Here is an 18850-nt window from a genome sequence, read left to right as displayed (position 1 = left end):
GTGGCTTCAACTTACCTCCCTCATTCGAAAGGATGGGATAAGTTGGTCCTACCCTAGAGAATCAATCTAGTTTTCTTACCTAATCAAAAAAAAAAAATAGAGAGAATAACTTAGAGAAAAGTTAGAGAGGGAAAATGGGGAACAAAATGAGAGGGGTATAATTGTTCACAGTGTACTTTAATGACTAAAATGTGTACTGCGAAAACTAGCACTCTTAAAAATTCGTCGTAATACTTGTTCAAAAAAAATCGTCGTAATACAAAACTTTATAATAGTAGATTTATTAAATGTAAAAATATTTAATGACAACATTTTAATTACAATTTTCAATAACACATCTTTCTTCAATTATAGATACCGTACTGTAGTACGGGATCTATACTAGTGTTTTCATTAAACCTTCTAATTCAGGGTAATGCGGGTAAGGGTTTATGATTTACCGCTCTTGGGTTTGACGGGATCCCGTTACATCTTCTTCCAATGTGGGTTACGGTTTATGATTTACCGCTCTTGGGTAGAGAAAGTGCCGAATTGAGAAGTTTTTTTTGGCTTGATGCAAAATGCTTATGCCGATGTGTCCTGGCCTGGCCAAAACCGACCTGTATGTACAAGCTTGGACCAAGGTTTTTCTCTCCCTTTTCACTGGCCGAAGACAAGCGGGGCCAAAAAATATTCAACCCCAAACCGGTCCGGTGGGGGAGGCAAGTTGGGCTTGTACGAGGGATCGCGGGCTGGCATAATCGCATCCCATGAGTCGGACCGTGCCAGGTTGCCGAAATTAGCCAACTCTGTCCCGGTTTTTTATTGTACTTTTTTATTTTTGGTGTCCCGATCAATTGTTGTCCTTTCTATTTTAAGAATAAATTTGAAAAATAATTTGATCATTCACACTCAATTTGATCCACTTGTCATTTAGTAGTTGGTCCCGTTCTTACCAAGGACGAAGAGAGTAGTATGTTTTTGGAGTGATAGCAAGCAAACAACAGTGATGACTTGGTGAGAATATCTTAATATCAAGTCAAGTGACAATATTTTAAGGAAAGACTTTGACTTTTGACATTTACGTTCATGACACTGGCTTCTCAACTGCTCTAGGACAATTAGACAACCAATGATAACGAATAATCTTTTGGCTTTACATGGATAAATATAAAACGGATAAAATGATAAAGAAAAATGATACTCTCTAACAAATCACAAACCGTCTTAAATATAAAAAGAGTCAATTAGATAGGTGAAATTAAAAAAAAAAAAAAAATATAATAATAAAAAACAAATAATAAGAGTAGTTTCGTTGAAAAATCCCAAGTATTAAGAACAATAGTCTTTACAAATAAAGGTACTACACTACCTGGTATAAAGAAAGAAACTCTGGCACCTAATACTTAACAAAACAAATTGAACAATGAACATAGAAAGATTCACAGTATCATTTTTTGCAACTTATTTCTTCTTCATTTCATACAATCTAGTTTATGCACAACTTATTTCCCATTTTCCAAATAACTCTTCACCACACCGATGTTTTAAGGATGATAGTCTCGCATTACTCGGGTTTAAAGATTCATTCACCATGGATGATTTCGGTTTAACTTCATCATGGAACAAAGATACTGATTGCTGCAAATGGGTAGGAATAACTTGCCATGAAACGACTGGTCATGTAGCATCAATCGACCTCAGTAGTGGCGGTATCATGGGATTCATTGGAGATAATAGTACCCTCTTTCTCCTTAATCATCTCGAGTCTCTTAATCTAGCCTTTAATTACTTTGCAGGGTCTTTAATCTCACCTAATTTTGGCCAGTTTTCATATATGAAACATCTTAACCTCTCTCTCTCATTTTTCGGCGGACAAGTCCCTCAAGAATTGGGAAAGCTTTCCAAACTTGAAACACTCGATCTTTCGGCTAATAGCATACAAATGCCGAATTTTGATATGATTATAAACAACATGACTGGTCTAAAGCGGTTGAATCTTGGTGACACCTTTTTCGATTCAGTAGTATTTCCATCCCTTACTAACTTAACTTCGTTAGAGTATCTTGCAGTGTTTGGTAGTAAATTAGCAGAGGAAATACCTTTCAGTATACTCAACTTACCCCACTTAGAGTATCTTGAAGTTGGATCTAATTTCGCTATTTATTCTAATTTCGAGTTATATAATTGGAGTAGCCCTTTAACTTACCTCGGTCTTGTCTCGGTGAATTTCTCCTCACAAATACCCTCATCACCGGGCCGAGCACCATACAAACTTCTAAGGGTATTACATCTCTCAGACTGCAATTTTCAAGGGGAAATGCCATCTTGGATTTTGAGCATTCCGAAATTGGAAGAATTGAGGATAAGCATCAACCAATTAACTGGTTATCCAAGTAAGTTCTTGCAAGATATTACAAGCAATAGTCTTAAAACTCTTGATCTAGCAGTAAACAGGTTCACAGGAAACATTAGTTTATACAACATTTACCAAAGACTTCCGAATCTCTTCTTCCTAACCTTATCACATAATAATCTTACTGTTTCGACAAGAGCCAGTAGTGATACTAGTTTGACAATGTGGCCGATGATAGTCTCGTTAGGACTTTCTTCTTGTAACTTGAATGAAATACCACACCTTCTAAAAAACCAATCGTTCTTGAGCGACCTCGACTTATCGAATAATAACCTCCATGGCAAAATACCCAAATGGCTGTTAGAAGAAGGGATGGATACTTTACAAACACTAGATCTTTCTAACAACTTTTTAACAGGGAGCTTGGAAAATCTTCCATGGAAAGGGTTGTGGTTCATTGACCTGTCCTCGAATATGTTTCATGGTTCACTTCCAATCCCACCAACCACAGTTGTTTGGTTTGCCACCGCCAACAACAATTTTTCCGGTCCAATCAACCCCACAATATGCAATATAAATTTCTTGAGATTACTTGATTTGTCTAACAATAGTTTAGGGGGACCGTTTCCTAAGTGTATAGGGAACATGAGCCTCGATCTAATGGTTCTAAACTTAGCGTCAAATAACATTGTCGGGACATTGCCTTCCAACTTCACCAAATGCTCTAGTTTACAGTATCTAGACCTGAGTAACAACGGGTTGGAAGGGACGGTCTCACGGTCTTTAGCCGGGTGCACATATTTACAGCATATTAATTTTAGAAATAACAAGTTTAAGGATGAGTTTCCTCTTTGGTTGCACAGTCTCCCTCACATTCAAGTCCTTGATTTGAGCTACAACACTTTACATGGCTCAATCTCACACAAAATCAAAAACCCATTTCCCATGCTACGAATTCTTGACCTCTCAAGCAATAGATTCACTGGCGAAATACCAGCAACTTACATCAGGGGTTTCAAGGGAATGATGAACACGACCCTAGAAGGACGACGTTATATGGCTTCTGGTGTAAGTAGCAGTTCTCATTATGGGTATTCATACTCCATGGTAATACCAATTGGCGGTGTTGATAGGAAATACCAAAAGATTATTCTTACACTCGCGACTTTCGATGTATCAAACAATGGTTTTATTGGAGAAATTCCTGATTGTATAGGAGACTTACTCATGATTCACAGCCTTAACATGTCACACAACAAGATTACAGGTAAAATCCCATCATCGCTCGGGAATTTGAAGATGATCAACTCCTTAGACCTTTCGGCAAACAACCTGAATGGTCAAATACCTCAAGAATTAGCAAGTTTAACATCAATGGGTGTTTTCAACGTATCAAACAACCAACTGGTAGGCAAAATACCCCATTCAAACAATTTTGACACATTTCAACCAAATTCATATGCGCAAAATCTTGGGTTGTGCGGGTTTCCATTGCGCGAATGTGGGCAAAAATTGTCCGACTCTTCGACCACAAAACATGAGCATGAAGGTTCATCAGGTAGAGGTTTCTTGAGCTTGTCACCTTGGGAAGTAATGTCAATCGGGTATGGAGGAGGGACCTTGGTGGGCCTCGCATGGGGATGTTATATGCTGTTGTCGGGTAACCCGTTTTGGGTAACTAAATGGGCTTTTCTCATTGAAACATACGTTATTGGGTTAGTGAACAAGTTTACTGAGCGACGAAGAAGAGCTCGTAGACTGAAGGCTGCAACTAAATTTCCCTTTTAGGTAGGCGTGAGCCAACCCGTACATCTTATACGGTTTTCAAGACCGTATAGATATCCAGTTTTCAAATTCTCATTTTTAAGTACCCTTATCCGATAGGGAGTTTCCGCATGTACAATATTTGTTTTTCAGTTCAATTTATGTAATTTTATGTCTTACTTTTATTATTTTTGGTTATTTGATGATTTATCTTAATAATGTATAAGAATGTATAAGAGAAATAAGACTAAGTCACGGATACTCGATGATTCGTGGTTTTATAATTTTACTCTAATTCTTTTAATATTTTCTATTAGAAAAATGGAACCGTATCGGAAACGTATATCCGGTTTCAAATTTCGATTTTATATAAATCGTATCGTATATACGGAAATTCGTATCAGATATACGAAAATCCGTATAGTTGAAACCGTGATAAAGGCATCACGGTGTTAAAGTAACGACAATTAAAAAAGCAATTAAAAACCTATTTTCAGTAATTTAAAAAAAAAAATTCAATACAACAACAACAAGAAGAACAGAGCCTTAATCTCAAAATGATTTGGGGAGTCGGCTGGCATGAATCATCATTTAGAACCATCCATGGGTGAACGCACACCTCAAAAATGCGAAAAAATAGAAAAGAAAAAGGTGAAAAAAAAGGGGGTGAAACATAATACAAAAGTCAAATAAACTTATAGGTTTTAAAATCAAAGTCCGAATTTCTTTTATAAAAACTTAGAATTTAAATCGAGATTAAAGATTAAAACGATTTTGAAAACCAAAAGTGAACCAAGTATTTATATATAAGAAAGTTGTTGGTAAAAAGTTGTAATAAATCCGAAAAAAACAAATAAATTTTAAAAATTAAATAAAAGCATTAAATATATCAAATGTCAAATACTAAAAATCCACATGTATCATTGCACTCCATTGTACATTTGTACCCTTTCCGTCACCATTCCCTCATTAAGCCCGAGAAATCTCATATCGTGCCCCCTACCCTTAGCAACCTTTTCTGTTCCCCAAGGTCTCCAGTCTCCTAACTGGTGCATCTATAGGTCTCCTTCTTACATGGTCAAACCATCTTAGTCGGTTTTCCATCATCTTGTCCTCTATTGGCGCCACTTTCACCTTTTCCCTAATCACCTCATTCCTTATTTGATCTTTCCTTGTATGGCCGCACATCCACCTCAACATACGCATCTCCGCCACACTCATATTTTGAATGTAACACTAAGAGCCGCAAAATAAGGCAGGCCTAATTGTCGTGCGATAAAATTTTCCCTTTAATCCTTGGGGCATATCTTTATTGAATAAAAACCTTGTAGCACTTTTCTATTTCAACCATCGTCCCGCTTTAATTATGTGAGTCACATCTCCGTCTAACTCCCAATCTTTTTGATTTTTTTTTTCTTCTTTAAGCTGGCCCTGGCAAGCGGGGCCACAAATCTTCGGCCCGGTTGGGGGGGGGATGGGATATCGGTCATCGGGTAAGTTTTGCCATATTATAGGTCAGGCTGGTCTGAACCAACCGTGGCTCCAACTCTACAAATAACCAATTAATTTTACAATTTACATAAAAGTATAATTTATGTTTTTGGAGTGACAACAAGCAAACAACACTGATGACTTGGGTGAGAATATCTTGTATCAAGTCAAGTGACAATATTTAAAGAAAAGACTATGACTTTTGACATTTACGTTTACACCTGTGAGTCGTGACACTGGCTTCTCAACTACTCTAGGACAATTAGACAGCCAATGATAAGAAATAATCTCTTGGCTTTACATGGATAAGTGTAAAGTTGGGAGTACTTAAACTCTCTTTAAGTAACAAACATGTTTCTAAACATCACATATCCACATCACACCTAATAAACTAAGAACATCTTACATGGAAGACCGTCTTATACAATAGTCGTTGTATTCATATCTATAATATTATGTGTCAGTTGATTCACTTACAATCTTTTTACGCAGTGCTGAAGCCAGGACTTGACCTTAGAGGGGCAAGAAAATGGTAATGATACAACTCATATAGGGTATACTTAAAAATTTCGAAAATCTTATCCGCTAGGGACGAGCAACTTCTAGGTCCGTGGATGTTTGACCTCGATTCAAGTGAGAATCTGAGATGAAACACGGTCATAGTATTTTTTAAAATATAATCTAGCTTTCTGAAAAAACAAATAATAAGAGTAGTTTCGTTGAAAGATGGAGTATGATGCTCAATAATCTCTACTAATAAAGGGAGTTGCTATAAAGAAACATACTCTGGCACCTAACACTTAGCAAAACAGAGTCAACAATGAAAAAACAAACATTCCCACAATTTACAGTATCACTTTTTGCAACTTATTTCTTCTTCATTTCATACAATCTAGTTTATGCACAACTTATTTCCCATTTTCCCAACAACACTTCACCACACCGATGTTTTAAGGATGATAGTATTGCATTACTCGGGTTTAAAGATTCCTTCACCTTGGAGGGCCTTGGTTTAGCTACATCATGGAACAAAGATACTGATTGCTGCAAATGGATAGGAATAACTTGCCATGAAACAACTCATCGAGTTACGTCTATTGACCTCAGCAGTGGTGGTATCATGGGAGCCATTGGAGATAATAGTACCCTCTTTCTCCTTAATCGTCTTGAGTCTCTTAATCTAGCCTTTAATTACTTTGCAGAGTCTCTAATCTCACCTAATTTTGGCCAGTTTTCATATATGAAACATCTTAACCTCTCTGGCTCAGGTTTCGTCGGTCAAGTCCCTCAAGAATTGGGAAGGCTTTCCAAACTTGAAACACTCGATCTTTTGGCTAATATCATAACAATGCCGAATTTTGATATGATTATAAGCAATATGACGGGGTTAAGGTGGTTAGATCTTGGATACACTAAATTTGGTTCGGTAGTATTTCCGTCACTTACTAATATAACTTCCTTAAAGTATCTTGGACTGTTTAGCTGCGGATTAGTAGAGGAAATACCTTTTACTATACTCAACTTACCCCGCTTAGAGTACCTCGATGTTGGATCTAATCCCGCTATTTATTCCAATTTTCGATTATATAATTGGAGTAGCCCTTTAAATTACCTTGGTCTTGACTCCGTGAATTTCTCCTCACAAATACCCTCGTCACCGGGTCAAGCCCCATACAAACTTCTAAGGGTAATACATCTTTCAAACTGCAATCTTCAAGGGGAAATTCCTTCTTGGATTTGGAGAATTCCGAAATTAGAAGAATTGCGGATAAGCAACAACCAATTAATTGGTGATCCAAGTAAGTTCTTTCAAGAGATTATAAGCCCTAATCTTCAAATTCTTGATCTACAATCAAACAGTTTCACAGGAAACATCAGTTTGTACTACATTTACCAAAGACTTCCAAATCTCATGCTCCTTGCCTTATCACATAATAATCTTACTGTTTCGACACGAGCCGATAGTGATACTAGTTTGAGCATGTGGCCAGTGATATTTGGACTAGCACTTTCTTCTTGCAACTTGAATGAAATACCACACCTCCTAAAAAACCAATCGATGTTGAACTACCTCGACTTGTCGAATAATAACCTTCATGGCGAAATACCCAAATGGCTGTTAGAAGAAGGGATGGATACTTTACAAGCATTAGATCTTTCTAACAACTTCTTTACAGGGAGCTTAAAAAATATTCCATGGAGAGGGTTATATTTCATTGACCTATCCTCCAATATGCTACATGGTTCACTCCCAATCCCACCAACCACAGTTATTTGGTTTGCCGCCGCCAACAATAACTTTTCCGGTCCAATCAATCCCTCAGTTTGCGATATAAATTTCCTGAAATTACTTGATTTGTCTAATAATAGTTTAGGGGGACAGTTTCCTAAGTGTTTAGGGAACACGAGCTTTAATCTAATGGTCCTAAACTTAGGGTTAAATAACATTGTTGGGACTCTGCCTTCAAACTTCACCAAATGCTCGAGTTTACAGTACCTAGACTTGAGTCACAACGGGTTGGAAGGTACGGTCTCACGGTCTTTAGCCGGGTGCAAGTATTTACAGCATGTTAATCTTAGAAGCAACAAGTTTAAGGATGAGTTCCCTCTTTGGTTGCACAATCTCCCTGAAATCCAAGTTCTTGATTTGAGCTACAATAGTTTACATGGCTCAATATCACAAAAAATCAAAAACCCATTTCCCATGCTACAAATTCTCGATCTTTCAAGCAATAGATTCAATGGTGAGATACCGGCTAATTACATCAGGGGTTTCAAGGGAATGATGAACATCACTGTCGAAGGACGACATTACATGGGATCGGGTGTAAATAGCATGTTTCGTGATGGTTATACATACTCTATGGTAATATCTATAGGCGGAGTTGAAAGGAAATACCAAAAGATCATTACCACACTCGCGACATTGGATGTATCAAACAACGGTTTTATTGGCAAGATTCCTGACTGTGTAGGAGACTTGGTCATGATTCATAGCCTTAACCTGTCACACAACAAGATTACAGGTAAAATCCCGTCATCACTCGGAAATTTGAAGATGATCAACTCCTTAGACCTCTCAGCAAACAACTTTACTGGTCAAATCCCTCAAGAATTAGCAAGTTTAACATCAATGGGTGTTTTCAACGTATCAAACAACCAACTGGTAGGAAAAATACCCCATTCAAACAATTTCGACACATTTCAAGCAAATTCATATGCGCAAAATGGTGGGTTATGCGGGTTTCCATTGCGCGAATGTGGGCAAAATTTGTCAGACTCTTGGATGACAAAACATGAGCATGAAGGTTCATCAGGTAGAGGTTTGTTGAGCTTGTCACCTTGGGAAGTAATGTCAATCGGGTATGGAGGTGGGACCTTGGTGGGCCTCGCATGGGGATGTTACATGCTGTTGTCGGGTAACCCGTTTTGGGTAACTAAATGGGCTTTCCTCATTGAAACATATGTTGTTGGGTTTGTGAAAAAGTTTATGGAGCGTCGAAGAAGGGCTCAGAGATTGAAAGCTGCAAGTAAATCTCTATGGCATGGATAGTTTTCAACTAGTCTGTATTTTTTTGAGTGTAAGTTGCTGTACATGTACTCCTCCTCATTTGTTTACCTTTGTTTTGCCACAAAGAAAAAGAGGATGAAACCATTTGTGGATATTATTACTGAATGATTGGGACGGAGGATGTACACAAAAGGAAAATGCAGTAAATAAAACAATTACCAGGCGAAAATCAAGGCCTGCCGGTAATTTGAGTGGAGTATCCGTTGCAGCTCCTCCTTTACCTTCAATTCATACATGCAAAACCAAAACCAAAATATCATCAGCAAAATACTCAGAATTGAATTACTCGAAGAAAATGATACTCCCTCCGTCCCAGTCATTTGTTGTCCTTTGGTTTGGCACAAAGACCAACAAAAAGGGAGGGGATCAATTGCTAAATGACCAGTAGAATAAATTGAGGGCAAATGATCAAATTACTTATTAAATTTATTCTTAAAATAAAAAAGACAACAAATAACTGAGATACACAAAATGGAAAATGACAACAAATGACCGGGATGGAGGGATTAATAATCAAACAAAATTTTGTTTATGAAGCATTACCAGCAATATATGACGGTCATTCCAATGGCAATGTTCCCAAAATAAGCTGTGAAAATCTGAAACGAAACCTTAAGAAATTTACTATTATACCTTGGGGAGCTCAATTTGAGTCCCACCGGGTATCCCCGTCTCATTTTTTGCTTGTAAAATTGATTTCAGTCGAATTTGAATTTTTTTTTGGGTATAAACCGGGTGCCAATCCGTGCCATCAATGATAATACAACAAGTATAATTAATCTTAATATAAAATGGGTCAAGTAGTATTCCACACTTGTAGGGATAAGAGAAAAATAAAATATGTAGGAAATAATAATATGTTTGTCTTATCTATACAAATGATTTATTATTTGACATGTCTTAAGTTTAAGACAGATACTTCCGTCTTAGATGAGAACTAGTGTAACACCCGTGAAAATTCATAGGCTTGATTTTAATTTTTGGAAAAAAATTTACTTACTAAATTTGTAAAATGAATGTTACTATTGTTACTTTCGGAACTCTATGTTATTGTTACTTTTGCGGAGTATTTCTTTTCCATCTTTCAAATGCATTAGCACCAATTCATCATATTTTATCATATACTTTATCGTTTCAACTCTACCTTCGATATTTTTTCTTTTGTTTTTTTTCATTAATATATTTAGATATGAAAGATGCTCATACTCGATCCGTGAGCGATAATGCTATGACGTAATCAGTACAAATATGATAGCTCCAAACCTTACTTCGCTTACTCTCTCATTTAGAATGAGACTATTAGAATGAGTCTTATAGATTGATAAGAAAAAGGAAAACTTACGTAGTATATGGCTTAGCTAATTGGATAATATAACAAACTCTCTCGTCAATCATCATTAATATTCGTATTAGCTTTGAAAAAACTTGCAACATTGCGGCAAAGATGCATAAGAAATAATAAATGAACATGAAACCACTTATGTACACGATGCCGTAAGACTATTATATACACGATGACTTGCTTCGAGTAGAGTTGCCAGAGTCTCTCAACTGGGGCACAAAGTCAAAGTCGACCCGTCTGAAACCGTCATATTCTAAGTAACCGCACTATGTTGTAGGCCTGCAGTATGATGAATTTAAGATGTTAATGCCGCATTAACATTTTTCTTAGTCTACAGTAACTGAATACGTCATAGAGAGTTTACAATGTTAGACAATGCTGTTTTTTTTAGCACTACTATGCACCACTTCAAATGAGATCATTCTGGAATTTTAAGTTTACTCAACAGAATTCAGTTTTATAGCAAGGGAATGGCACTCGACGCCTATTACAATACAAATTAATACAAACCTGAGCAACTCTGCTAGGCAGTGGTAGTTGTACACAGTTCTGTAGACCTTAGATTCTGCACTTATATAAATAGGGATGAGTACATACGAAAAATTGGAGAGCTTGACATAAAGATGTTTGGAAAAAAAAAAAAGCTCAAAACAGAACACTTCCGAAGTTAAGAAAATACAAACCTCTTTCAAATACTTCTTTGGAGGTATTGGTTAGTGTTGATGGCTCCGTAACCACCGTATTTCTTCTCATCAGAATTCAATATCATCTGCACCACAAATGGAGTAATTCAATAAGAAATAAATACATAAACAGAAATGAGAAATTACCATATAGTAGCATAAGCATGGGAAATTACCAAACAAAATGAAACTAATATACAGCACTGAAAATATAGCAGTAATGACTGAAATCAAGCCAAATCTTCAAGAAACTGAAAAGTAGCGGGAAAAAAAAACTTTTAATACAACCAACTACTCACATGTCTCAAATTTTTTCAAGTGAATTTAGAACCTTATTTCCGAAAACAATTGTAACACCCCTCCTTTTTTTTTATAATTAAAAATTTATAATTATATACAATACTGAGCCAAAATAGAGAGGTATTATAATCAATATACAAAGTCCGTCTTACAAATTACAAATTCTTTATACAAATGAAATAAAACTTTTAGAAATCTTTACATAAAATCTTGTCTTGAAATAAAATCCTTTTGAATAGCCAGCATAAGCAACCTGAAAATAAACCGTCACCATGACAGGTACCCAAATGGGACAAACACGAGCTGAGTAATAGACACTGCCTCCTTACTTCACAAATTTAAATATTAGAACTAAAAAGAACAAGAATTCATTAGCTTAATATTTCCAATGATAAAAGCAAATGAACTAACTTTGTCTCTACAAAATGGTTGGTTAGAAGACAATTCGAGTTCTAGCACATAAGAGCCTTTTACTTCATCGAGAATAAGAGGTTAACAAGATTGGTCATAGCTTTAATGTCCACACCTCTATATCATATCTATATCAGGTCGGCGCCTAACAAAAGTATCTAATGACTCGCTTAGGTAAGATTCACTTTACTTCATACATCTAGTAAAGGCATTTTTTGTATGGCGGCTCGCCACTACGGGTTATGAGCCAACTATAATTCTCGGCATTTTTGTATGACCGGCTCGCCACTGAGGGTTATGAGCCAACTATAATTCTCGGCATTTTCGTATGACCGGCTCGCCACTGAGGGTTATGAGCCAACTATAATTCTCGGCATTTTAATATGCCCAGCTCGCCACTACGGGTTAAGAGCCAAACTATAATTCTCCCCGACTCGCCACTACGGTTATGAGCTAAACTATAATTCTTACTAAACCAAATATGCTACTGCTTCTATACAAAATATAATATATTCCCTCCAATCCATGACTCCATCTCATAATTCAAATTTATATATTTCAATACTTCTCTAAAGCTCTCTGACTTTAACTATTGGGTTTATTTTTCATATTTATTATAAATCATAACTAGCAATACAAAGATGATTGCCAGACAAGAAAAACAAAGGCCTATATATGTTCATTCAAGTGTAGACTGTAAGCCTCTATGATTGCAATTAAGTAAGAAAAACAATGTGTAGAATAATTCATTAATTCAATTAATCATCAAATAATGAGATTTGCCTTACTCGCAAGATGAATACTATCCGGTAGCCTCTACATTTCCACTTTCACAAATTGTCATCTCACTTACTTTTTTTTTGTATGATTTCCTGAAAGCTTGCCATGTTTTCACTTCTCATAGTTAGTTTAAATCTCATACCTAAGCGTAGAGATCAACGAGACTTTAGCCAAAATGCGGTCAGAGTGCCTCTGGTGCGACTTGTTGCACCCTTGTTATAAGGTTCTGCAAATGATTTACACTATGAAACAGAGTCGATATTATTCATCTAAATCTATAATTCGTTCCCTTCGCTTTGCCTCTTTATCCACCTACTTCCCATGCTAGCAATATAAAATCCAAAACGAATGTTGCAATACAATATCTTAGATCATAAATACAAATATGTTGGCCAAAAACAAAGTGTCTCACACATATGAGGCACATACCTTCCTTTCACCAAAACGGAGTATGAAATAAACTAACTCAAAGTCCTATAAATTAATCCACGAAAAGGATTCAACAAGGGATTAAGGGAGCAATAATAACACGCATCAACGATAATTAATGATGATTTAGATTGAAATCATACTTATATATTCAATAACGCCGTTAAATCCCGCCAATCCTAAAAGCTACTACTATAATATCGACTTGACTGCATACCTCAACTAATCTCTAGATTCAAATACAAACAATCACAAACGTAAATAAATGATTCGGATCAGATGAAGCAATAGCTGATAACTAATCTAATACACAAATAACAAAACTCACAAAATCAAAAACTCATCATACCCAACAACCTTCATCTACTCAAAGATAAATAAAATTAACCTTTGAAACAAATTTGTAATTACTTGTTAAGACCGTCTTACACCTTTGTCTAATCCTCCCTTATTCACCTTATGTTAAGGTAATAAGCTCTAATTAATAAGGATTAAACTAAGATATTAAAACTAGATTAAAAGTGAAGGTTAACTTACAAAAATATGATAGACGATGGTTATGAATTCAGATGAATAGGCTTGATTTTTCCTTCTTGTTCCATCTTCTTTCTATTCTACGGTTTTCTCCCCTTTCTACACACTTCTCTTTGTTTTTTTATTTTCTGCTTTTATTATGAGGTAATGGCAGGGGTCAAAAACGAGATTGGAAAGGGGGTCTAAGTTAGATATAATAAGTTAGTTCTAATTGTATTCGGGCCAGTTTTAGTTACGTTAAGTTATATAACTTGTCTCCCGAGTACTTCACTTTGAAATAACATTTTAAATACGGGTTAACATGCGTTCTTAACCATAGCTATCGCACGTCTTTTGTTTTCTTTCCCTTCTTCTGTTTCAAGTTATTATTGGTTTTCTATTCGATTTCCATATCAATGTACGATTTTCTTTACTATTCAAATTTAAATTTTGCATTTACAAATATTCTCTCTCTTCTTTTTTTCTAAAATTTTATTTTAGCGAAAATATTTTCAACGTATTTCTACGCTGATTTAAATTTTCGGGGTGTTACAGTCACTCCCTCTAAAAAGAAGTTTCGTCCTCGAAACTTGATAATACGAAATGATGAAGTCGTAAGGAAAATAAATCAGCTTTTAAAACCAATAATTACAAATATTTGTTTACAAATACACTCGATGTGAAAATCCTTTAAAATTACGTTTTTCCAAAAAGCGTAAGTAAAGTTGTCAAAAAGTGCAAATCTTCATAAGTGGAACGAATCACCTATACCCACTTCGGTTCATAACCATGAAATAATCTAACTAATTATTTACCAAACTCTTTTCTAATAGATCAAAGCCCATATTCCTACTCATATCCATCTAAAACTCCGCTCTTCACACTAGCAATATACTCGATGCTCCTGTTATCAAAATATAATTCTCATTGCTCCAAGTCAAATAGTAAGACACTTAACCTCAGTCGAGTTCGAATAAAGTAAAAATCGTTACATGTAACTCCTAACATTTCAATTGCATTGCACTTAATGGAGAATAAAGCATGGTCTCCACAAGCTTGCTATAATTTAGATGGCTACATAATAATCATGTCTTATACTTAACTTTTATAACTATACTGGCCAAACTATTTTGATGTCAATTACCTCACCTCAAATAATGGTCAATTCCATACGAGCTTAGTAAAAATAAAAACTCGAATACAATACGAACTGAAACTTGCTAGAAGACAATTCCAATACCAATTCTCAAATAGCAATTCTTAATATCATAATCTCACGCTCTTGATTCTTAAATAGCTATTACTACTACAAATCCAGGCAACTACAACGCCCCTTTAACAACGATTATTCACGAAAATCACAATAGACGTTGTAGAATGTATGGCGCGAATTTTACTAAAATTAATTACAACGGGTATGGTTATAACAACCGTTGTTATAAGTTTTAACAACGGGTCACACATGCACAACCGTTGTTAATAATTTGGCGCAAAATTGACGCAAAGTTAGTGAAAAGTAATCACAACGGTTACTTTTGAAACCCGTTGTTAAAACTTATTTGACAACGGTTGTTGTTTTACTTTTAACAACGGTTTTTGTTTAATAACTGTTGTCAATACCTTCCATACTATAAACCACACAAACACAAATCAAACTACAAATGAAAACACAAACCTTAATACACAAACACAAACACAGCAGACAAACACAAACACAAAACACACACTTTCTCATCGTCTCTTTCTCTCTTTCTCATCGTCGCTTTATCTTCTCGCCGTCACTGTTGATTTCATCGTCTCTTACTTTCTCTAATTATCAGGTAAATCTCGCCGTCACTGTTGGTTTCATCGTCTTTCATCGTCATTATTTTCCTTTTCTAATTATTTCATTTGCATGTATGTGTTTTTATCGACCATTATGTTATTTCTTTAAGTATTATTCGCTTAATTAGCTAGTAAAACAAACTAAATAAACTAAAACAAAGAAGAAGCAAGATGATAGAGAGGAATGCATGATAAACATAATTAATATATATATATATATATATATATATATATATATATATATATATATATATATATATATATATATATATATAAATTAAAAAAAAATTACATTAATAAAAATACAATTCTTATATTTTCATAGATAGTCTTATTCTCTTCTATGATATCCGTCCTCTCCTCCTTGGCTATTTGGAGGTTCCGTTCAGCAGTTGCTATATCGTCATATAGCCGCAATCGCCGCTCGCTCTGTCAAGCCATCTTTTTTGGCGTCCTTCAAGACGGATCGAGCATCCACAAGGTAGTTCCTGAAACTTTCCTCAATGTGGAGCAACTGGCGGATGAAACTGTTGTTGTTCTCGATCATAGTAAGAGTCTTAAGGATGATATCATTCATTTTGTTGATGGAATTTGGAGTTTGTTTGAAAGATTAATTAGGGTTTATTTGGAGTTTGTTTTAGCAGTTAGGGTTTGGAGATGTATAGTGAGATAATGGAATGTTAGTTGAGATAATGCATGTATTTATACTAAGCAATGTGTGGTTTGAGTTGTTTTTTAATTAACATATATGTTAGGAAGTTGTGCCATAATCATCATCATATCTCTCTCTGCTGCTTCAAATCTTATTACTAACCCTTCTCATTCCATATTGTCCATTCATATGCACAGGGATGGCAGTAATAATGCATGCATCGGAATTATAACGAGCCGTAATTATGCATGCATCTAGTAATATTTAATTTTTATTTTTATTTTTTAAAAACAAACAACAACGGTTATTTATAAACAACCCGGTTATAACAACGGTTTTGTATATTACAACCCGTTGTTATAACTTTCCCCCCAAAATTGAGTCACACTTTCCACAACGGGTTTTTATACTTAAAACCGTTGTAAATAATTTTAACAACGGGTTCCTTAAGAAAACCAACCGTTGTTAAAACCTTTTACAACGGACGCATTAACAACGTCCGCTTTTTTATATAACAACGGTTTTTAACCGTTGTTATAGCCTGTATCTGTAGTAGTGTATTCTTAATAGCAATTCACAATATTCTAATTGTCCTAAATATTGACAACAAATCTTGTTATGGGTAAGCAAATAACGTCAATCTCAATGACTAGTCATTCCCTCTTAAGCTAACCCTTACATCTTTCTGCCTTTTTCTCTTTCTTACCCAACTTTACTAATTATTCACTTCCAATATGAACCACCGCAATTCTTGTCTTCTGGCCATACTATCTTCTAATATTATTGATCTACCTCAAGCTCATAATCACTTATAACCCAACAATCCATTATGTCAATCATATATTCCAATTTCACCATATAGCCGTATACTGATTCCCAAATAAAAATACCTGCAATTGATCTGATTGCCATAACATTTATCATTATCAGTAGACAAAGCCAACTTCCATTTTCTAACTAGCCTAGTGCGCGTATTCCCTCACAATGAATGATGAGATTAACATCAATCTACAAGTATATGACCAATTTGTAAAACCAGTGAGTAACTTGACTCATATTCCTATCTCGGCTTATTCCTACTCCAATGGAGAACACTGCCAAATCATAATGAAGACTTGTCAAAACCGAACAGTCTACCCACCTTAATATAAAGTTCGTCTTTGAACTTAAATTCAAAACAAAGAGCATCTCATGATTTTTAAAAAGAGTAAAATGTAAAATTAGCGATGTTAAGATTTGAATATCTCAACACCTAACCAAGAACAGAATCGCTCTGATATCAATTGTAACACCCCTCCTTTTTTTTTTATAATTAAAAATTTATAATTATATACAATACTGAGCCAAAATAGAGAGGTATTGATACGGTCTTGGATAATGCGGATGCGGAAATTAGCTTGGACTTGAAAACTATACAAGGAAACACTTTAAGGGAACATGTGTAATACTACGGATTTTCATAAGCTAAGTACTCGACCGAGTAGAGCCTACTCGGCCGAGTAGTGCTAATTGTGTATTCTGTTTTGGTTCTGCCGAGGAATACTCGACCGAGTATGATGAATACTCGACCGAGTAGAGGATACTCGGCCGAGTATGCTCTTTACTCGACCGAGTATCCGGTCTGGCGAGTAATATTTCAGCGGTTTGATGCGGGAGTGTTTAGGGTTATTTAATATTAGGAATCAGTTTCGAAACGTCATTTCAACCCTAATCATTTTACGATTACTTTAATCACTCTCTAATCACTCCCTAATCATTCCCTAATCCTCCATTGTGTGTGTGCAATCGTCGTAGTTCTTGCGTTTAATCCTTCATTCTAATGTTGGTAAGCTTTTATTTCCCATGTCATTTATGTATTTTAGGGTTTACTGTATATATGGAATTGGGGAAAAGGGGGGATTGTACAATGTGTAATTGTGCTATGTGGTTATTGTAACACCCCGGTTTATGAAGGAGCCTTTAGCAAGACCTTCCCTAATAAACCGAACTGTTACCATCTCGGTTTCCCGAGGTAGTGAATAACAAATTAAACTCCAAGGCAAATTATATGATTATTTTTAACTTAACTTTTACAAACCTCGTTTACATCAAATTACAAGAACTAACATAAATAAAAGTGAAGGTCTTCTAGATGATGATCTAGCTACTAAGTCGTCTGATCCAGTGTCTCACGCCCATCCAGCTCCCGTTCTATCTCTTAACCTGTCAAGTCTGCTCGCCAATATTTGGGTCATCACAGGTGTTCACGAATACACAGGGTCAACCACGAGGTTGAGTAGGGAAAACAATGAAACAACAAAAATATGATATGCATGCTCCTCCGTCACCTCCATCTCCACCTCAACTCATATATCATAACTCATATCTCATAACTCATAACCCGGACAACCCAGCCATACCGATCCCCGGTAGACTATATATATCGACCGTAGCCGATCTGCCAGCTCGCAGCTGAGGACACCAGGGCAAGTCCTGCAGAACCCGCCTGGGCCTTATCACAACCTCATCATCACCACACCATATCACCTCAACATCCTCCATCTCCAATGCATATGAATGCTCAACAGTAAACAATGCAATACAAATGTATAACAATGAATGAAATCATGCCAGCTACCAAATGTCGTGATAACACACTCAACACGAACAATTCAGTCAACCATATCATAGCGTAATCAACAACCACGAATCAAGTCACGTTCACAACTTGGTCATATGAAACACAAACAAGTCAACACAATTCAATAACACGATA

General features: G+C 35.8%; 2 protein-coding genes across 2 annotated transcripts; both read left to right on the top strand.

Moving 5' to 3' along the window:
- Positions 1 to 1297: 1297 nt before the first annotated feature.
- On the top strand, positions 1298 to 4373 carry LOC141621980 (receptor-like protein 54). The gene has a single exon (XM_074438079.1). The coding sequence runs from the start codon at positions 1406 to 1408 to the stop codon at positions 4121 to 4123; it is 2718 nt and encodes a 905-aa protein (XP_074294180.1). The 5' UTR covers positions 1298 to 1405; the 3' UTR covers positions 4124 to 4373.
- Positions 4374 to 6319: 1946 nt separating this feature from the next.
- On the top strand, positions 6320 to 9308 carry LOC141621979 (receptor-like protein 54). Its single transcript, XM_074438078.1, has one exon. It carries the CDS (start codon positions 6411 to 6413, stop codon positions 9141 to 9143), a length of 2733 nt encoding a protein of 910 aa, XP_074294179.1. The 5' UTR covers positions 6320 to 6410; the 3' UTR covers positions 9144 to 9308.
- The last annotated feature ends 9542 nt before the right edge of the window (positions 9309 to 18850 follow it).

The sequence above is a fragment of the Silene latifolia genome, chromosome X, assembly GCF_048544455.1.
Source record: "Silene latifolia isolate original U9 population chromosome X, ASM4854445v1, whole genome shotgun sequence".
NCBI lineage: Eukaryota > Viridiplantae > Streptophyta > Magnoliopsida > Caryophyllales > Caryophyllaceae > Silene > Silene latifolia.
The sequence above is the reverse complement of the archived record's forward strand: the minus strand, read 5'-3'. Positions and strand labels throughout refer to the sequence as shown.